This window comes from Necator americanus, chromosome I (assembly GCF_031761385.1).
Source record: "Necator americanus strain Aroian chromosome I, whole genome shotgun sequence".
In the NCBI taxonomy this organism is placed as follows: domain Eukaryota; kingdom Metazoa; phylum Nematoda; class Chromadorea; order Rhabditida; family Ancylostomatidae; genus Necator; species Necator americanus.
The window spans coordinates 24999831-25026940 of record NC_087371.1 but is presented as its reverse complement, the minus strand read 5'-3'; the positions used below and the strand labels follow the sequence as shown (position 1 = coordinate 25026940).

General features: G+C 42.1%; 1 protein-coding gene across 3 annotated transcripts; it reads left to right on the top strand.

Moving 5' to 3' along the window:
* Positions 1-430: 430 nt before the first annotated feature.
* RB195_006784 (uncharacterized protein) lies at positions 431-26954 on the top strand (the record flags this gene model as incomplete). Of its 3 annotated transcripts, XM_064180066.1 has the most annotated exons (20): positions 553-581; positions 1272-1421; positions 4801-4836; positions 4929-5019; positions 9525-9560; positions 11346-11423; positions 13105-13161; positions 16733-16751; positions 18025-18156; positions 19133-19218; positions 20189-20302; positions 20365-20465; positions 20527-20678; positions 23179-23351; positions 23407-23516; positions 23634-23763; positions 23821-23944; positions 24001-24125; positions 26158-26274; positions 26793-26954. In XM_064180066.1, 20 exons carry the CDS (start codon positions 553-555, stop codon positions 26952-26954), a joined length of 2022 nt encoding a protein of 673 aa, XP_064036967.1. The 3 variants fall into 3 exon arrangements, with proteins under 3 accessions (XP_064036968.1, XP_064036967.1, XP_013290742.2); XM_013435288.2 differs by lacking the exons at positions 553-581; positions 1272-1421; positions 4801-4836; ... (3 more) ...; positions 13105-13161; positions 16733-16751 and adding an exon at positions 17735-17795; XM_064180065.1 differs by lacking the exons at positions 16733-16751; positions 18025-18156; positions 19133-19218; ... (8 more) ...; positions 26158-26274; positions 26793-26954 and adding an exon at positions 431-448 and having other exon boundaries at positions 506-581; positions 1340-1421; positions 13105-13221.
* Between the last annotated feature and the right edge of the window lie 156 nt (positions 26955-27110).

Below are 27110 nucleotides of genomic sequence, written 5' to 3'. Positions count from 1 at the left end.
TGTAACGAAAAAGTGCTGCAGTTGTTGGTGTCCCAAGTGCCTGACTAGACTGAGTGCAAAGGGTTAAAGGCATCACCCCAAGAAATTGGGGCGGTACTGGTTTCAGGTGGGTTATGCCTATACGTGGTCGCAGATAGTGGGGAAATGGGTGATTCCGTTCATCTCTCCATGTATCAGTGTAAAACGGATGGACGACTCCGGAATGTTGTTTCTTACGACGCCCTCTATTGCAGCGTGCCACCTTTGCGCACCGCTCCCCCTCCCCCCAGGAGGCATCAGTTCTAGAGGCATTTGGAAAATATTCAAACTTGATTTTACATCTATGTTACTTCAGCACTACTACAAGTTGGAAACATTGTTTGAGTTATAGATTCTTCTTGCCTTTTTTCCTCAACAATTGGTCCAGAATGGTGGACTAACACGAAATTACATGGACGTCGTCGTCATGGTGATAAAGATGAGCTTCTAAGAGAGATAGCGTAAACTTCATTTGCTATCATTTAAGCAACTGTTCGTATGCTTCTATCTAATTTCTGAAGAAAGTAGCTGGCCATGGGCGGCACGGCGGAGCGAGGATGGAGGTAAGACCCTTGCTAGCTTCAAGTATCGCCATATTTCAAGACAAGCTAACAATGGCCTCTCCCTATCCCTACATCCCGCTTCACCACTTTGCTTTGAAAGTAGCCTCATAGACAGTTGCAACGAGCTTCGAGTTCTTTTGGTCCGACTATATCTTAACTCTGCGTACATCCCCTAACATGAATTGACACAACCGTCCTCATGAGCAGATCCGAGTATACCATAGCGTTCCTATGCACCATCGCTCAAGGTTTTCATCTACTATATTTACAAAAATAATTTCAATATGGGATGCTCAATTTGCACCTGGCAATCGTTGGGGGAAAATGATAGTTTCATAATACAACTGCTAACTACAACCAACAGTGCTGTTTTGGACCCCGGAATAAATTTTCGACTAGATTCGTTTTGTTATTTATTTAATTTTATTGTTTTGTTTTATTTCATTTTATTTCTTATTTTTTGTTTTCTTGTTCTTGAATAACGAGAATCAATTTTCGCGATAAAACAGTTTTCGTGCTCAGAAATGCACCGATGAAGCTCGTTAGGACAGAGAGTGTTTTCCTTCTCTGGCTTGAGCCCAGTCTCAAAAAAGTGCTTCTCGCAGTGCAACGTTTTGTTTATGTCTGTGGTGTAAAATGCACCAAACATATGAAATTAATGTGAAGAGAAGCTCCTCAAAACAATTTCAGAGGATTTCTCCCATACTGTTCCAAATTGCTGTGGCAGAGGCTGTATAACCTTGAAAACTATTTTGCAGACATTCTCGCGAAGGAGAGTCCCCAACAGGTTCGAACTTTCACAACAAAGATGAATACTTCTGAACCGGTTTCGAAGAGCAAGTATGAATTTTATGCACTTTATGGAAATGTTGCAATTTTCCACAAAAGAAGGAAGCAAAATTAAAAACAAAGATGCGCCTGGGACCCTTGAGGAAACCAGTCTTTACGTAGATTTTTCTAGCTAGGGTGTATGGAGAGGTTATAGCTGGTGAACAAGGAAAAATTCATTTTAGGGTTGTCAGGTGTCTCCTTAAGACACTCCTTTTTTCTTTTCTCTCCTCTCTCTCCCTCTCTCTTCCTTCTGATCCCTCCCTATTGTTTAAAAAAATTACGTAGACGATATTTTATTACCCATATTTTACCTATTAGCTGAAAAGAACATTGTATTCTGGATTTGACAGCTGAACACGAAAATAATTTGCAGAATCTTGTATTTTGGCCCACCACGACTGGCAGAGGAAGCTGACTAATTACAGTTACGACTAGAAATTCACTTCCTCAGTGAAAGAGAGTCCCATTAATTTCCTGAACGGGTCAAAGATCAGTGGTTCGAGGTTCCGAATCTGAGCAACTGTTACTACCCCTGCATCCCGAAATTTCTCTTTTGTCAACATCGTAGTATACACCGAAGTTGAGAAAGTAGGGCTAACTAGCTCCACTCTGTGCAGTGAGAGTGGAACCTGTAGCGATAGCCCCACCTTGATCTCAACCGTCAGCTCCAATGCGTTGCGTCACGCGCAACTGCACCAGGCTTTAGATCGTTTCGACACATTTATATAACTATATTACTTATTTGACTATATCGGCGGACGTGTGTTATGCCCTAACCCGGCTATTCGCATCTTGTCGTCCTCAAGCATATCCAAACCCATCTTTTTCGCTCGCTTGCATAGAATCTATCCATCCTCGCAGTTCCATGAACGGCGGAACTCTATGCCTGGACTGAACTACCTGTCAAAGCCAGATGTCCTCAGATCTCCCTTTACCACCTCCGTCCAGAACTTTCTTTTACGATCATGATAGGAGGAATTGCGGAAAGGTAGACTCAAAGCTTGACTTCCTTGGCGATGAGGGTCGACCACTGGTACTTGGTCACCGAGTTAAATGCTGGATCGGCGTTAGCGCATCTTTCGTGAACATCTCTTTTGTTTTTCGGCATATAGCCCGATTAACAGAACTCATCGCTGCCACTTTCTAATCACTCTCCTAACAATGAAGACCTGGTTAATAGTAGATCGACAAGGACGAAGGCCGAGTTGTTCATCATGGCTTTTTCGTGTGGTTTTTTTTGCGAAGTCTGATTAGCCGAACCAGGATGAATTATGATAGCGTGTCCCCACAGGTCAGTTATGTAGAGTAGTTTCATTCACTCTCCTCGCAATAAACGCCTGATCAGTTGTCGATCGACCAGGGGGAGCGCCGGCTTGCTCGTCACGGGTGGTTTCTTCGCGATGTCGGACTCGTCGATCCAGGATGATCCCCTCCAAAACCTTGTACATTACACGCAGCAATGATAAAAGTTAAAGTTAAAGTTTCTGGCGTTAATCAATCCGCTTGGAATGCGCCCCACGTTCACTTCCATTCGGAATCGTTTGAGGTTTACGAACGTGTATCTGACTTATACAGTGGCTTGCTGTGGCTAGCCGATGTATGAAGTCAGTGTTTTTATCCTCCCAGACAAGTCTGGTGCCAATTTATCGACCCCCGAAAGATGAAAGGCTTGGTGAGCACTAAGCCGGACTCGAACCTCCGATCGATCGTCCAGGAAGCAGAACTTCTAACCGCTACACTACACCCGCCCACTTCACGATAAAAGAACACTTTGTCGTTAATGAATCCGCTTGGGGTACGCCAACATGTTCGTTTTACTTGAGAATTGGTTGAAGATTATGAACACGTGTAGCCTGTACAATGACTTGAGGAGGAGATAACCGATGTATCAGTCCAGTGTTCTTATCCCCCAGACATACTATTTATCTTATCTCTTATCTTATCTATCTTATCGGAAGAATAAAAGACTTGGCTGACTTTACGGCGGATTCGAACCAACGACACTACAATACAAACCGACCATACAGTCACAACTTCTTACCAATTGAGCTACAAAGCACTTCTTAAACTTCCAAAACTTGAAACTTGAAACTTCTAAACTTCAAACTTCTTTGCTCTTGATGTCCACTCGTTTTCGCGGTCGTTTTGCAGTTGGCGACGTAATCTCCTTCTCAGACGCTTCTCTTGGAAGTCACCAGTAGCGCGAGCTACATGTACACAATCGTACGTGGTTCTTTTCTCAGTAGATGCAAAGGCGAGCTCCTTCTTCGGTGTTAAAACCGGGAGTGTTTTCTTTGCAGTGTGCGGAATGCAGCTGGTGAAGCAATCCACTCTCTTCTTGGTCCGTAATCCGGTATTGATCGACACTTTTTGGCGGAACTTTTTTTCGTATTCCTCGTTTTTTTCAGTTCTACCAAGTCGAGTTTTGGCTGATGCTGAGTCCACGGTTCCTTTTCTGGAACAGTACCACAGAACTGAGAAGGACTGAGCGATGGTCGGAATCGAATGCGACGTCCCTCTGCTCTAGGTGTTCAGATATCTGATAAAGGACGTACTCGAGCCTCAGCTTAAGAGTCGGCATCTTCCGCGTTTCGCTGCTCTTCAAGCGACAAAAGAGCTGACTCCTGCCATATGAGCTGATGGCCTCGATGATTCCTCCTAGATGAGGTTCGTCTGCTTCCAAAGGTTCATCAGACGAGTTCCGTTGTCCGATGTTTGCTCCGTGGGATAGAACCATTTTCTAAACACATCGAATTGTTGTTCATACTTACATTTACACTTACATCTACATTTTTTACATTCACATCAATCCCACCTTTTCTCGCCTGCTGGCTTGGTGTCTTGGAAATCAACGTATTAAGTTCATCACAAAATGCATCCTTATTGTAGTCCTCAGCGGTTTCCGTAAGTATGTGAGCGCTTACGATCCAGAGTTTGATTCTTCTGCGATCCCGCAAATCATGGAAAGAGGCATCAAGACGACATTAATTCAAATTCCTCTACGAGGCTATTATAGTCGTTCCTCACAGCTATTGCGCAGCCTCCCACCTTTCTTTCATCAGCACCGTCGCAATAGATGGTGTAATTGTCGTTACTGATGATGGGGGATTCCGGATGCGTGTTTCCTGCAATGCAGCAAACGACGCATGCAGATATCGCAATATTCTTGACACGACTGCTTGATAGAGTTCACGTGATAGTTCACTTTTCACATACAACTACATATTATTTCAAATGCAACCTCTTAACGCAGTTGACACCAGTGGGTCGTCGAAAATGTGTTAGTGCCTTGCAAAGTAAATTAATCAAGTAGTCTCTTGTGTGAGTAATAATCTAAGAAGATCCTTCCTATATCGACTTATTTTCATAAAATTAAAAAAAATTTCAGTGTGGATAAAAGTCGGAGCGCGGATAGACCAAGAAGGTACATGCATCTTTGTCTACAAGAAATTGTTATACATATGATAGGAGTAAGCTTCTCTATCTCATACTTGCTTTGGATATGGATATTTGCAGTTCAACACCGGTGTTTTCGCATAAATTACGATCCGAAGAGAGAGTAGCGCTGAGAGATGCAATTCCTGTCCTCTCTCCTGCAAAGAGAACAGTAAGTTATTAGTTACCTTACTTATGTGTGTACTAATCTAACGCTAACGTTGGACATCAAACTTTCTCTGCTGCTTGCTTCGCTTGCTTTCAGTTATCAGTGACTATTTAATTTTCTAACAATGTCGTCTTTTTGCTTTTTTTCATCAAAAACAGCACTAATGAAACATTACGTCATCTTCCTACTAAAAGTGTCTGCAGTATATTTAAAGAGTTATTCGAAGTATTAGTATCCTGTAGTTCAACAGTAACGTAGATTGAAGTGTAAAAATGAAAATTTGAACGTAATCATACAGACAAAGATAAGGGCCCTACGGCGTAACACGTAACCTGCTATCTACTATTTAAGCAGTTGTCCGCATGGCCTGCATATATTTTCTCTATGTTTTTTTTCTGAAGAACGGATTTGGCAAACGTGATTGTAAAACATGTTTGCCACAGCATGCAAACATGAGCGTATGAAGCAGTGGGCATGCGGATTTGTACATTAGGATGGAGTACTACGTATAAAAATGTCACGTCAAAGGATTCACAACACCTCATTTTTTCAGACTCAGACTCTAACAAATTCGCATGGAATTGTTGCACACTGCCTTTTGCTTTAGACCCACCAATACAACGTCCTCGATCCATCTCACGTTATTTTAGTGGTTGTGGCGGCACCAACTCTGTAGGACCGCTTTCATTCCATCGTAATGGTTTCTGGTGCCGGCACCAGAAATCAATAGGGCTCCGTTGCACCCGTCTCACTACCTTTTGAATTTTCGTTACAAACACTACGTTAGGTTACGCTACATACACATGCTCACACATGAAAAAATAACCACGTTAATATATAATATCTGTTTTTAGCAGGTTCTTATCAGGAGTGGGACTCCTGGCCCCAATAACAGTGGAAGGGGGAATTTTTCGCGTATACAAGTCTACTTGGCTACCTGCTCGTAGTAACCCTGCTTTAACTAAACGTAGTCAGGCGTTCGAGTTTACGTACTGAGAATGTATAAGCTGCGGTGATGGTGATGAAAAAAAGTATTTGGCTGCGGGATAGCTGTGAGGAACGATTACAACAATCTGGTGGAGGAACTTCACTCAACTCGTCTAAATGTTCTTTTGTACATCTCTGGGAGGACGCAGAGGACGTAAGCTTTGTATCGTAAGTCCCCACGCACTTAAACCGCGGAAGAAAACAATAAGGACTCCCTCTATGATGAGCTCAATGTGTTGATGTCTAAGACATCCAGCCAGCAGGTGGTCATTGCAGGATGCAAAGAAGAACGAGGTGATGCAAATGCGGAGATGGGACCACAAGAGGAACCTTCTCAACCGAAAGTCGACATAGCAGGTCTGAGAAACGAAGAATGCAGGTCAAAATTCCGCTAACGTGTGTCTGTTCATGTTAGAGTGCGGACCAGGAAAAAGCATTGCGATACGTATTCCTTCATAAAATGAAGCCAGGACGCTGCAAAGGAAATACTTCTGATTCAAGTGCAGCGGAAGAAGTTTGACTTTGCATCTAATGAAACTACAATTCTGTATTTGGTCCCGTAACACTGGTGATTTCTACCAGGAATAGCTAGTCTGAGAAGGAAGTTGCGTCGTTAACTGCAAAACGACCGCGCAAACGAATGGACGTTAAGAGCGAAGCAGTTTCAGAAGGAACGAGAGGACAAAAACCCGCGTTAATCCTAAGCTTTACTAACGCAGTATAGCGGCAAGATGAAAAGATGTTCCAGTCCTCAACACTGCTAATGGAGTGACTGTCGGGGAGGCAACGCTTTCATTTCGGAGATATCACTTCAAGACACTCCTTGCTGAACCGGGAAAGCGCAGTCAGCTTCTGAACTCGAGCACGTTCGTAAACTGACATATGCGGTTAATGAGGGACCACCGACCGAGTTGGAGATTCTGGTCTGTACCTAAAAGATGGGAAAAGGCAAATCTGGTGGAGGACACGAAATTAGCGCAGAAATGCTAGAATATCTTCCTCTCTCTGGGATTCGTGCGATGACAAAGATCACCCCCTCAATATGGATAGACGAAAGGACACCTGGACTCGTGGAGACACGCTATCACAATACCCTTACACAAGAAGTTATCCTTCACGGACCCTACGAATTATCGAAGAATCCTTTTGTTCTGTGTTATGTACAATGTTTTGGAGCGGATTATCCTGGACCGACTTATTAAGCATCGCGCAGTAAAAACGCGCAACGAGCAAGCTGGCTTTCGTCCTAGCGTCAGCGAAGAATCATCGATGGAGTTGTAGGTTCTGGTCTGTATACAATAACGAAAGATGGAAAATCTGGCGGAAACGATGGAATTGGCCCAGAAATGCTGAAATCTCCTTCTCGTTCTGGAATTCCTGAAATGACGAAGACCATCTCAAGCATATAGGGATTGACGAAAGAATGACTCGTTGGGACACGCTATCATAATTCCTCTTCACCAGATGCTATTGCGGAATCAAGGGATTACCGAGGATTTTCACTTCTGCGTGTAATGTGCAGGTCGAAACTCCGCCAATGGTTTCGGAGCGGACCATCTCGAACCGGTTTATTAAACAAAATCGCGAGGAAACAACGCGCGGCGAGCAAACTGGTTTTCGTCCTGGCCGATCTACGACTGACCAGGTGTTCATCGTTAGGATAGTGATCAAAACCTGGCAGCGGTATTCCAAGCCAACGCAATTAGCGTTTCTGGACATTGAAATCGCTTTCGACTCTCCTCATCGAGGCCGCCTTCTTAACGTTCCCCGCGCTCATGGAGTACCAGGGAAGTTCTTTCGCTTGCTGAATCAACGAACAATTGCTGCAGTTCGAACACCAGCCAGATGTACAACACCGTTTGAGGTGGTAACTGGAGTAAGATAAAGGGCAGTTGCAGAACCCTTCTTGTCCAAGATTTCTTTTGATGAAATCATGTATAAAATTGTCGACCGGTGTCATGCCAACATCGTTGTAGCACAGGATGCTCCTTGAACGATCCCAAGTAGACGACGATGTTGTCATGTTCGCGGAAAGCACTACGAAACTTCATCACGTTGTCAACGTTGTATCGAAGCTACCTGCAGACTATGGCCGACCTCTACTCCCTGATATGTGCAAGCAGATGTGGATCTCTTCCAAACCTAGACTGGGAATCAGGGTGGATAGACAAATGATCAAACTCGTCGATGAGTTTTGTTACCTGAGCTGTCTGCTGAAGAAGAACGGTAGCTACGAGAAAGATATGCAGCTAAGATGCATTAAAGTCATTTCTGCGCTTAGCTCCTTAACGAAATACATGTGGTCGACCTCCATCACCGACGAAGTCAAGCTGCGAGTCCGCCTATCCGCAATTTGCCCATCACGAGAACCAAAAAAAAAAAAAAAAAAGAAAGTCTTCGCTTTTCTGGTCATTTATTAAGGAGACCAACAGATTGCCTCGTTCAACGAGTTTTGAATAGCTTGTCGGATTCAAGCTGAAAGAGGCCAGCTGGCTGAAAACAGGAGTTCTGGACTGAGTTGGTGATAAAGGACCTGAGGACACTCGGCGTGGATAGGCAGTTCAAGCGAAACGTAAGGTTTCGCAGGATATAGTATAACGACGAATGGATTGACGTTCTCGCAGAAGATGGAGAACGTTAGGCAGAACTATGCTCAAGGACAGCACACCTCGGCGGAGGTGCGGGTAATCCCGTCAGGCGAAGACATCAATCGCCGATTAAGTCAAGTAAGTCATCTTGACCGGCTTCACTGTGGTCGGCTGATGCACTGCCTCTTTACTTCGCTCATGTCACACCGATATTTAGGTACGGTAGAGATTCGACGCCAAAGATTATACAAATGTCTACGTATTATATATTAGACCAAATTCGTTGCATATCGAATTATGTAACGAAACTAACAAGAACACCCGATACTCAGGCGCAGAATAGCGCTTCTCAGCTGAAGCGAAGTAGGACAAAATCCTTTCTGTACAAATGTTATGCATGCAAAAGAAGTAGAAGAATTTCTCGTTGAAACAAACGCTTTTTCAACAACTTAAACTGGATGGGTAACGAGGTCGTTTTCACCCCTTAAACCTTCAGAAATGTGAAAGATCTAGCATCAAAATACCCTAATAATCACCGAGGATATCAATTCAGCTAGACGACTGACGGCCTGTAACTGATTGGAGTGGAGGGTTTTTACTGAATTGACATAAACATTATCAAGAGTGAGGTGATGCGAACTTAATGAACGCATAAAGGCTAAATCAAAGACCTCAATGTAGCATTTTCCAGTGACCGGAATGGTTTACTCTTCATTTCTAGAATTCACATCTTTGGCGACTGAGCACGCAATGCCCATCCCTGAGCAAACAAGCAGAGTTCACTGATAACTAAATTTGAGCTGTCAATAAGGGAACTAGCCCATCACGTTCCCGAACGAAGGATTTTTTGTTCACTTCCAATAAGTGCTCTTGGAAACGCACTGTGGTACAATTGTTACATTTCGGTTCGCTACATTTGCTTTCAATGTTCAGGATTCGACGAGGTACGAAATGCCTGGCAATCGCAAGGTAAGATTCTGCATATTCTAACTAATTATGTCCTCTAAATTTGAAATTTGTCGTATTCTCGTAGTAGTGTATAAGATTTGAAACGTAGTTTCCGAATCAATGAAAACACCATCACAGCGAAAACATAAACTGTTCCATACAATGTTAGGAATAAGAGCCCTCAATTTTCTCCAGCTATCCACTTTACGTGGCTTCATTTGTCCAGTCGATTAGATGTGAAGCATGTGTTCATTGAGAAAAAGCTCCTCATCGTAGTAGGTGTTCCACACCTTCGATGTCATTCTTGGGAACTACGTCCCAGATCATAAGTGGGTGCGGGACAAGGGATACCCGTGAAAACCGGCTGACCGCTCCTGTCCTCTCTTCAGCGCCGCGCCTCCTCGTAATTACCTCTTCCGCTCCACCAGTTAGACATCCTTCACAAATGCCTGAGATCAAGTACACCCCGCCTCCTTATTGCTCTCCAATCAACGCTGCGCGCGACGTTCGCGCCGCGACGAAACGGTGAATACTGCGAATCTTGAAGGGAAGGGAATGAAAAACGAATTGACGCAACAAACTCTGATGTACGGATATAGTAAAGTAAGCGCATATTATAGGAAATAAAAGAGAAAAAGTAGGTTCTTCTATCAAATGTACCTTCACACAAGTAAATATTATCTCAAACAGATGCTGTAGGGAAAAGTATAACATGCATATATTTTCACCCATCCCATACTTTCACACATTTCACGATCTAACTCATCTATATAAACTCGCAGTGCATAAGTATGTGTTTGTCACGATGCCATTCAACGAATTCGTGTTCAACTTTCAACTGCAGCAGCTATACGCACAGCAAATATGTGTTATGTGCTTATTATGTGTTTATTACTTTGTATGCATTCCTTGAACTCATTTCTACATTTTATCTTCTTAAAATTTTACATAGATATGTTTATATAGACCGCATGTCAAATATTTCAATACTTGCTTGTACGATTTCATACAATAAAACTTTGTATGGTTCTTTAAACTTCTTTCAACGGCGTGTCACTTTATTTCTATTCTCTGTATAAAGTCAATATGACAAGTTAGTTGTATTAGTGGCGAACAGAGACCTTTGTATCTTGGAGATATACCTCTAGGTACAATGTATGCCTGCGAGGCATTTTCCGCGTTTTATTAGGTGTTGCATGCCAGTTCTACCCAGCTGGATAAACGGAAAGAAATTCTTAAAAAGCGAAAAAAAGTGAAAAAATATAGCATCACACCGATTAGTGGGACATTCTTTGAAACATCTCTAGCATTTCCAGAGATGGATGAGTGGTTTCCACCTACGTTTTTTTTTTCCTAAGTCAAAACAGGATAATTTCATTTTCACTCGCATTTCTAAATGACATATCACTTGTACAAACCTCTTTCATTCTTTCCTTCTTTCATATTAACTTACAAGCATACTTCATGTAGAGTTTCAAACAACATCTAATGCTAGGTACTTTCCTTTTCATTCGATTCTAGAAGTGCATCATAAGAGCTGCAGGGGCGGCGAAAAAAACTCGTCGTAAGAGCAGCAGATGCGGCGAAAGCAAAGATTAGCAATCAGGCTACTGCAGCGATGATTACGGTGTAAGGAGACGCGCGGTGCAATTAACGACTATCATTAGCCTCTTGGATACGCGGTGGCACATCATACGAGTACCTCTTGACCGTTCCCCTCAAATGTTAGTGAAAGGAACCCTACATCAAAACTGTTCCTAAAAAGTTGTACTAAAAAGCCATAAAATTTGCAAATATAAATGTCAGGTGATTGATCACGAAGAGGTCAATGTATCTGCTGAATCCTTCAGAAATCCAAGCTCACTCAGGAGATCGCAGACAAAGGTAACATTGTATTAGGTCTACCGGAAAGTTGTGTCCGCTTCTGTTACAACAAGTTTCGACACGTACCCACATGTTTATTTGGCGCATGTTCGGCAATCTATCTTTATCGCCTAATGCATACATACTGACGTAACAAATTACATAGACCACAGTTGATTCACGTTATTCTTAAGTGTGAAGCGATAGTGTACCCACGGCTACTGGTGAAGTTCATTTACGCCAATGTATTCTATATGAATTTCAACGAATAAGAAATGCTACAGAAGCATGTAGAAATTTATTGAAAGTGTTTGGTGAAGGTAACGTGTCCGATAGGACATGCAGGAGGTGGTTTGGAAATTTTGAAAGAGGTGATTTTGACCGTTCTGATCAGCCACGTTCTGGGCGACCATCTTTGATTGACGACGATCGCTAAGATCATGCTGAAGCAAGGTCCTTTCTAACATTGTCGGAGATAGCACAAACGTTTAATTCAGCTCAGCAAACCATTTCGGACCATATTCGAAAGGCAGGATTGGTGTGGATATATTCAAGCTGTGTGCCACATTAAATAAATCAAAAGAATTTGGATGATCGAGTCGTCATGCGCACATCTCTGCTTTCTCGGAACAAAATCGAGCCCTTTTTAAACCGGACGATAACTGTGGAGGTGGAGAAAAGTGGATTACTTACGAAAACATTTTAAAGGCATCACGAATCTGAGGTGGCACGGATTTCAGGTTCTGATTATTCTTATACGGGATAGTAGATTATGGAGAGGGGGGTGATTCCGTCCATTTTTTTCTAATTGCCGTAGAAAACGGCTCGGAAGATGCAGCACGTGCACAAGGCTGGCGCGCTCCAATCAAACTTCTTGTAGAAAAAAGCGCGCCGGAACGCCTAAAGCCGGGCCGTTTTCTACGGCAATTAGGAAGAAATGGACGGAATCACCCTCTCCATAATCTACTATCCCATATACGAATACTCCACCTGAAAACTGTACAATCCAGATTCGTGGGGTGATGCCTTTAAGGAAAAGGGCATATTGTGAACTTAGAAAACCTAGCCCTTCCACCCCTAAACTAAATTTGACTCTGAATAAGAGAATGATGTATATGGTGGAATATTCGAGGGCCAATACATTATGAGCTTTTAAAACCGAATGAAAAGCGACGGATCAGATAATTATTAGTCCAAAATAGGCAGTTGTCAAAAAAAGTCGTACTGCATCATGATAATGCAGGCCACATGCGCTTGGGAACCGTCAAAAATCGAACACGCTGGAAATCCGCACCACCGGCTATCACTTGTTTTTGTCCTTGCAAAATTTTTTTGAATGGCAAAGAATAAGAAAATGAAGAAAATGTCAAACAAGCACCGGTTCAATTTTTCGCATCAAAAGATGAAACATTTTTCAAAAATGTGATACACAAATTGCCCTCACGCTGGCAACAGGTCATTAAAAATAATGGGAATTTTACTATTAAATAAACTTTATTGAGAGTAAGAAAAATTTGTATTTTGTTTCATTCCAGAAACGGACAGAACTTTCCGGTGGATCCTATATTTTTGAATAGTAATCGAAGTTTGTGCTGAATACGTTGGAAAATATCAAGGCTACCATGCACGGCAGTGCTCACAGCTACTCAACTCCAACTGGCACATATTTTCAGCAGTTTACCGCGGAAAACTCTTTTTTTAGATTTCTCAGTCAAGCGATTTGGAGACGGACGAGCTGGCAACCAGCGAACTCTTTCCAGTAAAAAAAGCACTACGATATAACAAGAATTCTGGCAAATACGATGATATTTCTTACTAGTTATTTTACTTAATGAATTCGCTATCTATCTGCTATTGAAAGAAAGTTTGTCACAAACTGTTCAAACAACGAACTTTTGTAATAAAAAATAAACCAATTTGTTCCGACATCGTACCCGCAGCATTCCGTTATTAAAAATGTATTCACATTTTTAATTTTAAATGTATTACTATATTCACTACTATATTAAAAATGGTTGCCATGTGCTACTATCCGAACTTAATTTCTAAGTTTCTAGATCCTGACAAGACTCATCATTGCGCCCATAATTACTAGTGAACGCTTATGATTTGGAAGTGACATTTAATGTGTCCCGAGGGTATACATAGTAGGGTTACAACGGCATGAAGCACAGTGCAGTTGCGTAAGCGGCTGCACTCGAATCGCTGCGGTGGCAAAAGCGGCTGGAATCGATGTGAGACCATAGCGAATTGCAGTGAACATTTCTGCAGTCTGAGAGAATCTAGCTGGGATCCCATTTCGATCGAAACACCTACCTCCATAGCGGTGTTGCGAGTGCAGCCGCATCTGCAGCAAGCTTCAGGTCGTTTTTACCGGACATTCGCAAGTAATTTAATCGATCCTGCACATGAGTGCTAGAAGATGACAGGTCTAACAATGTCTTTTATTTCATGTTTTCTCAAATTGTTAAGAGTACACCAAACACCATGAAGTATTTTAAATGAGGATTTTGTACACTTCGTAAAGTTTTTGACGTATATAAATATCTTCCTTGTGTTAAAGGCATCACCCCACAAATCTGAGGGGGTACTGATTTCAGGTGGAGTAGTCGTATACGGGATAGTAGATTATGGAGAGAAAGGTGATCCCGTCCATTTCTTCCTAATTGCCGTAAAAAAAACGACCTGTAAGATACATCTTCGGGCGTCCCGGCGCGCTATTTCCTACACCGAGTTCGATTGGAGCGCGCCAGCTCTGTGCGTCTTCCGGGCCCTTTTTTACGCCCGGAAGACCCGGTAGTTAGGAAGAAATGTACGGAATCACCCCCCTCTCCATAATCTACTATGTCGTATACGAACACTCCACCTGAAATCCGCACCACCTCAGATTCGTGGGGTGATGCCTATAAGGTCTTCTTTGGTCGTCTCATTGGACTCACCCTCGTGGGCTCAACGTAGTTTTTTTTAGTGAGGGCGGATCCTTGCTTACATATTAGCTAACGAGTTTCCAACTACAGGGGTCTTCTTGTTGCTTTAAAATTCTCAGCATTCTTCATTCAGTTGTGAACATGTTCAGCGACCCGATAATGTTCCTCTTCGGTGTTGTCCAGTGCCATGTCTTCCCAAAACCCTTCTAACAAAGTGAAGAGGTCCCAGTTGATGATGGCGCTAGGACTTCATTGTGTAAACTTTGCGGCTTTCTCTCCCTTCTATGTGTAGGAAAATCTTCGTCGAAGGAAACGATGGTTCGATCTTGTATAAAAGTTTGGTACAAACGTAACATCCACCAGGAAAACCTTTTATTGACGATGATTTAGTCTACGCGTGGTGCCCCCACCGGGGAATTCCCTCGTCCAGTGAGGACAGGAGAACTTTTGAGACTACGCGTTTTCATGGAAGGTTTTGGATGGTCCTTTCTCCCCCAAAAAAATAAAGAATTTCTCGTGTCCTTCTTGAAGCAAATTTCGCGTTGAAATCACCAACAATAGCCTTGTAAAAGGTGCGTCTTCTCAGTAGTCTCTGATGTCCTCCAGGTTCATAGGGAAAGTTTTGACTTCTTTGTAGCTTGAGTGACTAAGATAGTGAAATCTGGCAAATGCAAAGCAAATGAAACCACATCTCCGCACCTGAACGTCCGATTCGGGTTGTTAGTTGTCCGAAAGTACAGAGCTACCAACATAGGAAATCCGTAATTGCAATTTTTTTCCGAACTTCTAAAAATGAGAGTTTGACACCTGATGTCGTAAAAGTTGTGTATATAGGGAATATCCGCATGCACAGTATATTTGACGCCTAGGTTACGGTAGCCGTCTGGAGAACAGCCGGCGTCTCGCTCTGCTTCGCCCTCCGGGTTTCTGTTTGAAGTTCTGGGCCGTTATCTTCTTGTAAAAGTTGTGCTGAGATTGGTTTATCAGACTTAAAAGTGCTATAGTTCTAACTACTGATTGTGGAGCATCTCAATAGATCCTGAGATACATGTTTGGAATTATCTCTCAATCTATTGAATCTATTGATTCTTCCTTTTTGAGGAGATGTCTTCGCTCGTTAGTCTGTCATTAAACCATTGGCATCCGAGGTTCTCTGATATTCACGGTTTCTGCGGAGATTCTTGGGAGAGACTAGACCGACCTAGTCTCTCCCAAGAATCTCCGCAGAAAATGGGGACAGTTGTTAGGTACCCGATACCACCCTAATAAGTGCGTACGGAAGAGGCTGTCAGTAGGCCGAGTAGGCACGTCTTAGGATTATTGTGATCATTGAGCCACCTACCCATCGCCAACATCACTGTGGTGCCGTGTTTGTATTGCAATTATGTGCTAGAGTTCGCTTCCAGGATGGATGCTTCCAGGAACCTGACAACGTTCCAAAATTTTGAGTTTTGTAATGCTTATTCCGTGACAGTTGCATTAGTCGGAAATTTTGTTAAACGTTTAGTCAGTTCATCACAGTTATGCTTTTTGGCTCCAAAACAGGATAAAATCTATCGTTTTCTAATGAATTTTCTAATTTGGTTAACTTGGACTAGATTTTTCAAACCACCATTTATACGGCATTTTTTGTCGCTCTTCTCGTATTTGGTCATGCCACATTTATTGCTTTGACAGTATTTATAGGGATTCTCTGAAATTAAGCAAAATAAAGTCTCACAGAATATGGTGGTATGAATCGATAGATCATTTCATTTCACCTTTCTGAGCCTCAAAAGATTGAGGCTAAAGGTGTTTATTTGTTTTACACAAATAAAACAATTATTTTCCATTTCTGGCATTTCGTGTTTATTTGTTTTACACAAATAAAACAATTATTTTCTATTTCTGGCGTTTCGTGGTAATCGTTTGTTATATCTCTGTAAGTAAACAATCGACACTCCGTGCAGAGGTGATAACACAAGATGAATTAGACAGCCAACCCGCCTGCACGTAATTACACGTAGCCATCTATTAAATGTGCAGTGTGTACACTGCTCACACATGGAATTTGACGGCAAAACCTTGCCTTCCTTTCCTTGATATAAGATTGCGCGTTTATGATGTCTCTAACTGCTCTCTGACGTATTTGTGTTGTTTAATAACCCAAAGGTCCTCTTCAGAACTTTTTGTAGGGAATAAAAGAACTGTAGAATACTTCCATGTTGTCCTAGACAGATGTCTAGTGGCATGAAGTCGCATGAGTTCAAAGACCAGAGATCTATTTCCCAAAATCTATGAAAGGTCCTTGTCAGAGATTGAGAGTTGATTTGATGCAATGGGAAAGTCCCCAACACTGCGCAAGTAGGAGGTGTCTCCAAAGAAATGAGTTTTGAGATGTCACAGACGCGGAATTTCCTCTAGATCCGGATTGTACTACAAAGTAAGTCAACGTTACGCCTTTTCAGTAAAGCTTAGCTAAACCTCTTTTCCCACAGTTGTATGCTCTTCCATTACCATCACAGATTTCTGTAATTGACGAGACTATGAAAGTTTGCTACTATGAAAACGTTTCTCTGTGTACATGGGATATCTGGAAGGAATGTTGCAGAACTCGTCCAGTGAAGTTCCACTTCACTGCTGTCTGCTGTCACAATGGTCACCCTAATGCTAGGAGCTTTGACTTTTTGCTCCCCTGTTGGTTCATTTTGAAGCTGCTGGTCGCGGTAGTGCTTTGGAATTTTACATAAGTGATCACTACATTTTGCAAAGTTTAAAATTTAGAAAGAAAGGATAGGACAGACAGGACAGTTCAAGGCACTTTCGAGCAAAAAATAGTAGCGATGGAAATAAGGAAAGGAAGGATGGAATTCGATAATGGCACTTTATCTTAGGCTGCACGCAGAGTTCACAGCCGCGCGGGCGACCTTGAAGGCATCACCCCACGAACCTGAGGTGGTACGGATTTCAGGTGGAGTATTCGTATACGGGACCGTAGATTATCGGTGATCCCGTCCATCTCTTTCTAATTGCTGTAAAAAAAAAACGGCCTGGGAGATGCGGCTTTGGGCGTTCCGGCGCGCTATTTTCTACAAAGAGCTCATTTGGAGTGTGCCAGCTTTGCGCACGTGCTGCATCTTCCGGGCCGTTTTTTTAACGGCAATTAGGAAGAAGTGGACGGAATCACCCCCCTCTCCATAATCTAGGACCCCGTACAGTAACTCTCCACCTGAAATCCGCGCCACCCCAGACTCGAGGGGTGATACCTTTAATGACAAGAGCCGAGAAGAGAGTTCCACAAAGACGGACCTTTGGGTTATTAAACAACGAAATACGTCAGAGAATAAGTTACAGATATCATAAACGGCCAGTTTTATACCATTATTATATGGGCGTGTGTAATTTTCCATTTTGCCGTGAAATTCCATGGGTGAGCAGGACACACATTGCACATTTACTAGACGGCTACGTGTGGTTACGGTGGCAGGTTGGCTGTCTAATTCATCTTGTCTACACCACTACTATCGACATTTATGGAAATTCAGTTCTACTAATTATGGTAGATTGTACGCCCCTTATTTAGTGTAGTGGAGTCTCAGAAATGATCTGGTCTTTTGCTTTCCTTATCAATTGTCTTGCATCTTCTCGTAACTTCAGAAGTTTGGTTGCTAACATCCATTTTGAATAGAAGACGTTACTGAATTGTGCTCTTGCAGCATCTTCTTCATTGACACCAACAATGAACGCTGAAGAAGACGAGGAAGCTGCTGAAGCAGCGGAAGCGTTAGAGACATCATGTACAACTTTCAGTGACCCTCTGGAAGATTCACCTTCACTGGATACAGCAAGTGAGATTTTTGTGCTACCTGTTCTTTGCGTATTTATTTCCACAAGGTTTTACAAGTCTGTGAAGCGACAATATCTTATGTTCCTGATTTTCCGCTTCTGCATTGATAATATGTGGCAAGTGCATGTATTTCCACTGGGAATTCGAATTTGATGAAAGTGCTGAGAAGTCGCCCAAGCCTGAGCTTGAATTTTCATTCCGAGTCTTCCAAAAACCGAGTCAGCCTGATTTGTGATTTTGTACAGTGGAGTGTTGTACTTAGTACACAATCTCGTTCGATCACAATCGACATCGACTTGTGGTGCAAGTGCATAGACGGTATTTCAGGTGGTACAGTGTTACTTTCGCAGCCGTCTGAAACTAGCGATGGTATAGTCGGATCAAGCTCGAGGGTGCGATGGAGCGTAGCGGTTAGGATCGAGAAGGAACCCTTGCTAGCATCACTTTTCGTTGCTGTTCGCGATGGTCCAACCATGTGACGCCCCACTTTTGACGTTGGGGAAGGGACCCCTTCACTTCAAACCTTGGCAAATCCCCCTTCACTTGAGCTGCTTGAGCAACCCCCCTTTTGGACGGTTTGCGAAAGGACCCCTTCACTTGAGCTGCACCCGATCAGCTAAACCCCCTTCACCTGAGGAGGGTCCGGCTTCTCCCCATCGCACCTATGGGTCCAACGTCAGTCCTAGCAGCCAGATTTACCGCCCCGCTTCGAGCGTTGCTTATGCAACTCTTCAGAGCTCCATGTAGTTTTGACCCGACTATGCCACCACAAACGCAGCCATTTACGTAAATGCAGCTCCACCCATCTCGTTCTACCCAACAGTAACTTGGCGTTTGTGTTTCTGCAAAAAAAAAGTTTTACTCTGCTTGATACCTCTAGATGGATTGAATATTGACCATCGCAACTGAAAATAATCATTGCCTAATATTCTTCGTCAGTTTGCTTTTTTTACGCAACCAAAACTTTCGTTTTGCAGCTCTTCAGTCTAGCGCACCCTTGTTCAGAGTTGCAGATATCGAGGAAGTAATTAAGCAGTATGGGAGGGAAGTCGAGAAGTTCCAGGTAATATCCTCCTTGTTACCAACCATGTATCGAAAATTCTTTTACCCTTTTTAAACCACTCCATTTCCCCTTGAACATCTTGCGCATCATTTTGATATTATTACCATTCAAGCATTTTCCTGTTTTTTTTTTCTCCTGAATGGTTCACAGCTATATTATACCTTTTACTTGACAAATGTACATATCATTCTCTATTAGCCACTTTTTTGAAGTCGTTTTATTGCCAAAAGAATGCAGTTGTCTTTTTTGAAATAAGCAGTTATGTCCATACTATCAGTTACTTCCATAATCGACAGTGACACTTGTAAAAGATGAATTCTTCAAGCATTTACTGCTCTACCGAGTTGATTTATGTCGTTGTCTGCCGTTCGGTTTTACATTACATTTTTTCACAGGTGTACAACGTGCTGAAATTAAACACTGAAAAGTACCTAGTTTTACGTGCCAGACGTGCAGACGCGCATGATCATAAATAATTAAATAAAAAATCTTCTCCTTTTTCTTTAAATTTAAGAAAGTTGTAATCCAGTGGAAATTCAATACAATAAAGAAGAAAGTCATATTTGTCACCGATTTTGACATGGCGCCGCTGGAGTAGCTATCGCATTATCTCACCCCTACTATAAGATCAAATTCGAAACTTTGGTTTAGAATCTGCATCGTAGTTTCAACATTGTTTATGGTAAGATACAGTTTGAAGGGAAAAATTGTAGGACGTGTGTAACTTCTGGGCAGTTAGGTTAATCCAACGACTCTCGTATGCGCCATTTATTCACAAGGCAGTGGTTTACTCCTACCATAATCCTATCGTGTCGTTATGTGAGTGAATACCTTGGAGGTCTTAATGTTGATAGTTATGCACCGTAAAAGCTTCCACCTTAAACCAAAGGAACAGCATATGTATAACACATGCAATTTACAAATATTCAAAGTGCAACTTGTAGTAAAAACATTTGGTATGACATTTCAGTTCGATAAAGCTCGAGGAACTATAGAACGCTACACTCAGTCGACGTCGAAACCATCTACTGTAATGGACGAAAAGGATGTGTCCTGGGATACTTTATTGTCATGTTTAGCCGCGGTAAGTTCAGCTTAGAATATTCATTTCACATTCTTGCTGTGGTTTACGTGGTATTTATCAAGATTGCGAATTGTGACAAAAACTACTATCTTCTGTCCTTTCTCCAACCTAAGGCATTCTTCCGTAAAGAAAATGCTTTGAAGAATCAGTACTATCAGATTAGGTACCCTTTTATTTGCATTGTTACTTGACGCTAATAAATTGTAATTTCTTCGCTATTTTAGCGAAAAGTTGATGCACGCATGCTCGCCGGTAACGCTTTCTGATGATGGAGCAGGTTCTGCGAATCCTGCCGACCGCATGCTAGCGCAATGTAGACAGTATGTACTGGCTCGAGTGGAAATGATAAGCATTTACACAACAATCGCAAGCCTAGGTAAACTTTCCTCTACATTGCTAGTCGTTGCCTTCGAATGCTCACATAATAACTTCATGGAAGAAGTTTTGTTGTCTTTGTGCGCTCGCACTTCACCTCGCATCTTGCTCCTCTTCAACAGGAATAGGGCCAAACTTTGCACAGAAGCAATTTGGGAAAGAGCACAGATTATGAGTATTAGTTTGCTTATCCATCTTACGGGTTATATCTATTTTGGTCTTGCTTCGGACAAAGTAAAAGCTTGCCGATCGATATTTCATTATACGCGAATGAGTGCGATAACCACTTTGAACGATTTTATTGAATACATTGATGTAGGAGGGGGGAGATCGTTGCGTGTGTTGATTACTTTATTTATTTATCCACATACACCAATTGTACCAGAAAAGAAGGATAAAAAAATGGAACACACTTTGTCTGAGTCAGAAAATCTTTCGAACAAAAAAAATTAAACTTTACTAAAAACCGGAACCCAGTTTATTGTCAGAGGAAAGTGGCGCTGTCTTTTTTTGTGGCGGATAACAAGTCGAACATGTAGTACTCCTACTCCAGAAGGTGAAGAATCCTCTTATGACATCAACTCCCCCATCCAGAGCGCTTATCATTGGTCCAATTATCGATACATCAGGGTTCGGACAGCCAAATTAGCCCAAGGCATAAGGAGCACGTTGGAACTAGAGGAAAATAGAGGAGAGAGGAAAGTAAAAGAGGAATCTGACGGGGGACCTTAAGTAAGAGGGTTCACCAACTTTCGTGATCCTGAAACGATTCACCACCACAACCTAGACAAGCGGCAGTCAGGAAAAAACCTGGAAAATATGCGGAACTTAGTAAGATGAAGTTATTGAGAAGTAATTGGGTGAGGAGGTAATATGACAGAACAAATTAAAGGCATCACCTCACGAATCTGAGGTGGTACGGATTTCAGGTGGAGTATTCGTATACGGTATCGTAGATTATTGAGAGTTGGGTGATTCCGTCCACTTCTTCCTAATTGCCGTTAAAAAAAACGGCCCGGAAGATGCAGCGCGTGCGCAAAGCTGGCACACTCCAATTGAGCTCTTTGTAGAAAATAGCGCGCTGGAATGTTCGAAGCCGTATCTTCCGGGCCGTTTTTTACCTCCCCCTTCTCCTTAATCTCTGCGCCATTTTCTACGGTACCGTATATGAATACTCCACCTGAAATCCGTACCATCTCAGATTTGTGGGGTGATGCCTTTAAGATATGCAGAGAACTACGCACTTGCCGTAAACTATTAAAAGAAGAATTCATAGTGAGAGGGATCGGAATTACTTAGTTAGAGCAGTAGAAGAAATAATTACAAATCACAAGCCCACGTACACTACGAAAACGAAATACGAAAACCTCCGGTATCCTCTTTACTTATCGTCAGCTGCAGATAGGTCAACGGCCTTAAACACGTGACGCTGAGATTGGCGCCGTCTGTGGACGAATGCCGTTTGTTTTTGCGCTCCAAAAAATTGAGATTAGATGTCAGAGACACATCACACAGCGGTCAATCACTTGTGGTAGTTAAGGGAATTTTTTTTCAGTTATGGGAATTTTTTTTCAGTTCAGAAATAAGGCCAACAATTTCTTTAACATATTCTCCAGTGCTGTTTCTATCGTCCTTCTGAACGTGTTCTTATAGTTTAATAAGTTTTTCGATGTAGGTTTCTTAATTTTCTTCATTTCTTCATATCTTTTTTTTTGTTCCTCTTAAAGACATCATCCCACGAATATGGAGTAGTGCGGATTTCAGGTGGGTTATGCTATACGTAGTCGTAGATTATGGATCGAAGAAGGGTGAGCATTCCGGCGCGCTACTTTCTACAACTAGTTCGATTGGAGCGTGCCAGCCTTGCGCATGCGCTGCATGTTCCAGGCCGTTTATTATTCCATTCGATACCTCTACACTCAAATCTCAAGGGCTGCTTCAGCGAATCAATAAAATCAATATAAATATATATCAATACAAAATGAAGAGAGAATTAAACATTACTATTCTGTGCAGCGAAAGATTCTCCATTAAATGATATACAACCTTCTGACAATACAGTTTATCTCGCTGTGCCTTTATAAGTTTGAAAAACAAATGCTCACCACTACTTTCCAAGTCATTTCTCTTATCCACTATGTCGATATTACTGTGTCTCGATCTGTGGAGCAAGGTTGTTAGCCAACTAGCGCATCTGCTCAGTTGTAAATTTTTGAGGAACTTGTTCACACGGTTTTTGTGGATAAGGAGAAATTCGTATCAAACGTACATATAGAAAATTGCTGTATTTATGTGGTGATGTATCCCGGAGGTCTCGGAAATGCGCACATGAGGGAAGGAGATCATATCCGAAAATTGTGGAAGGTTCCGAGAATTTGTGATCAAGGGGCAGTTCGTTGAACTAGAACTATTTTCTGTTGGAGATAGATTTAGTTTTTTTTTGTCTTGTTTTCAAAATAACCCCCACCAAAGTACGTCCAGTGCTTCCGGTCATTTTTCAGCAAATGATCGAACAATTCTCTGGGATTCTCTACATGCTCGGGGCATAAGAGTAGCGGAAGTGCTGAAATCTTGTCAACACCCCATTCTTTTCTCGATGACTCAGCTGCTTTCCGGTGAAATTGATGTTCTTTTACTGCTTGTTTCTGCACAAATCCAGATATCAAATTGCAAGGTGCGTTTGAATACATCGTTTGATCAGTTCTGAATTGACAGTATCTAAACTTTAGATGTTCGAAAGTCTTCTACAACTGAAAGAAATACGCGAGAGATTTGATCTTTGGATTCGCGATTCACATTGTTTAAATAGTGTGAACAGATCTGTTTTCTACTTCTTTAGGTTTGTCTTTCTTTGGTAACAATTTGGGCGTAATGTGCTTGACTGTGCTTAACTACTGTTGTGTGCTTAACTTCTCCGCATTCTCAACTCATTGTTTTGTTCGTCGCAAATGTACAGGTCGAATGAAAAACTGCCACAAAATCGTCTCATCAGTTGGTTGATTCAGTTCTACAACTTGCTCATGGCGAAATTTTCATTGTATTTTACAAACGTTCTTGCCAATTTTTGTAGTGTGGATGACTTAAAAGTGAGTTGTTTCCTGTCCTTCCTGGAAAACAGACTTCCTAACTTATTCATGATTCAGATAGTTCACACGATAGATAACGGGTATAACTTCATTTCGAATGCAACTCAACTTGTTAAAAAAACGGATGCGATTTGTTTGGCAATTGTTATGGATAGGGAAAAGTGTACTGACAGCTTTTATGGTATGTAACATGTGAAAATCAAGGGAATTTTTTTATCATATGATTTAGTATAATAGGATTTGGCTACCATCGTTTGGAAAGTCGCTTCACACCTGGCCCACCAACGGAGCCTAGAAAAGGAGTGGCTGCTCTTTGCCCAGCCGTGTTTCGTCTGCCATCCCCTGTTGAAGGACACAAATCGGTAAGTGCTCAATGTTTTTGTTTCAAAATGTGATCGCGTACTCTGCCTCAATTTTTTTTTTGTTACCTTCAAAGCATCACCACACAAATCTGAGGTGGTACGGATTTCAGGTGGAGTGTACGTATACGGGGTCGTAGATTATGGAGAGGTGGGTGATTCCGTCCATTTCTTGCTAACTGGCGTAAAAAACGGCCCGGAAGATGCGGCGTGTGCACGCGGCTGGCGCGCTCCAATCGAAGACGTTGTAGAAAATAGCTTTTTTACGGCAATGAGGAAGAAATGGACGGAATCGACCTCCCCCCCCCCCCCCTTAATACCATCCTTAATCTACGATCCCGTGTACGAATACTCCACCTAAAATCCGTACCACCTCAGATTCGTGGGGTGATGCCTTTAAGAACCTGAATCGGAGGCCACTTATGTACCTGATGTGTAGTGCTCCTCACGCGCCCTAATTATGGATATTGTAACCGTTTTGACCAAAATATTTAATCTGTAGTGAGCAACGTTGGAGAAGCTTAATAAGTAAATGGGGCGCCAACCTTTGTCATTTTCTCTAAAACACCTCGTAAAAAGGTGGAAAGTTGTTATTGTGTGAGGAGCGATTATACTCGAGCATAGTCCGCCGGCTGTAGCATTTTGTTGAAGCGTAGGTCAGAAAAAGGTGAAGACAAGAGTTGCATCCGTCACTGTTCATCAAAATACCGTACCAGAATGTTCGAAATAATGTTTACTTCACCAATATCCAACTATAACTTCAAATATCTTCAAGGCCTATTTATCTCTGAGACTGATTGACTAATTTGTAGCCGCTGGTAATCTAGAATACAAGTGCTTTCGTAAAAGTTTTTCAGACTTCAAAGTAAGCGAGATAGGTAGATCTCGATACACCAAGAATCGAATGCCATATCTATTGACATGCAGCAAAATGAATGAACGTACAGAAAACGAAAAACAAAAGAAGCGAACTCGCGGTTTTTTTTTTGTGTTCTGAAAAAGAATTACCGTGTATTGTTGCTGGCGGTGAATTAGGACACGATAAAATCATTTACGTGCCCTCAGTCTGTGCTTATTTTGGTCATGCGTATCACTAGCTTTTGAGAGCTAAGGACGTTCTGAATCTGGAGTCGTGGGAGAAATTGTGTATACAGTACTCGCACCTTTTGTGAACTAGGCACCGGCTTTCTCGTACCACTGGAAAGATCCCAGGCTCGAAATTTTTGGGTCAGCCTTGCTTTGAAAGATTTTATATTTTATATGCTGATTTCGGATGTAGTGCAATCGAAATGAGCACTACATCTGAAATCAGCATATAAAATATAAAATCCTTCAAAACAAGAATGACCCAAAAAAAAATTCGACGAAAAATTATCAGCTCTAAAGACCATTTATTTCAGTGGTGTCGTAGGGACGAGATTCTTTTCTCTTAGATTTTCCCTGAATGAGCTTTCTCCATAAAGATGAGATTTGGCTTTGTTATCAATAGATACAAAAAATATTACAGATAAGTTGATTCGTAGATTTGCATGGCTACATGAATCATACATGCATGATTCTTCCGTGGATCGCAAATTTAATAGAAAAAAATCACCCGTAGCAGAAAGTTGCATGTGTTTAATCTTTAATCCGTAGTTGTTGTCCACATACAGGAGTACGTCATAACATAATAATCGCTTTCCGAGTACACGAACTTCCGAACACTCCAACTTCGTCGAGAATTCGAATATGCAAATGAGCAAATGTTTTGCACGCTCCATATTTATTCGATTCGTTCGGATATTTTGATGTTTAAATCTTTCTTATTCGAATGTTCAAATGAGTGTTAGAACAATATCCCATTCGAGGGCTAGAATCCAAGCCCCTACTGGCTGTGTTAGTGAAGAACGGACGCGTACTTCAAACTCTCAGTCAGCACTTCAAATAACCAAATCCTATTTCTTTTTCTGCGTTGCACAAAGAAATGCACTAAGAAATCTTCTGTAGTCTTACTGTAAAGGTGTACTGTTAGTACTCCTAACCAAGAGTTTTTCAGGCGCAATCCCACAACGATGTGTTCGAGAAGTATCAAGGGCATATTTACGATTTCATCGAGTCGAATCTTCGCCACCCTGCAAAAAGCAAGTATTTCTATGATGTTGAGAAAGACCACGTAAGTTTGTCTGTCTTCACTGTTAGAAGCAGCATACCACGAATCTGGCGCGGTGAGGGTCTGCTGGAAAAGCTATAGATTGCGGGATCAGGGATGCTTCCACTCATCTTCCTCTAATCGTTCAAAAAACGGCGTGGGGACCGCTTTAGTTCCTACGAGGTTGCTGAAGAGACCAGAACGTATACACAGAAGAGTGTTCTGGTCCCCTCGCCAATCTGTTCATTGGTTTCCTTTGAATAGGCAGTCAAGGAGAACTTACTGACTTTCGACCACTGCACAGCTGGATGCGGCGTTTGTGCAAAGGTGGCGCGTCGCAGCTGAAGTGGTCGCGAAAAACCGTCTTTCACGCCGTTTTTTTTTACAACTAGCTTCTACAACCCCATCTCTAGCTTTTCCAGCGGTTTCCCTCACTACGTCAGATTCATGGTATGTTGCCTTTAAATTGATGTCTATATAAAAAAAGACATCCTTTGTAGTAGAAAAGTTTGCTATTTGCTACCCTGGTTTTTCATTTTCAGTGCATGTTCGGGGACATAGTGGAAGCCAAGCTATATATTGTAGTGGTGTATGCTGGCAGAGTATGCGAAAAGGACGCCAGTGTTCTGACGTTCATCCAGCAAATGACAACTTCATTGAGGGGATCGCGCTTATTTCTATCTTTGAAGAATGCAGCAAAATGACAACTCTGTAGAGTGGTATAGATGTTAAAGTGGATGCTGTTGCATTTCTGAAAACAATAAACATCAAGCGTTGTACAGCAGATTCCGTCTCAGTGCCGCAGTGTAAGAATAATTATGGTATAGTTCTCTGCGGTACAGTGCTATCATCGCTCACCA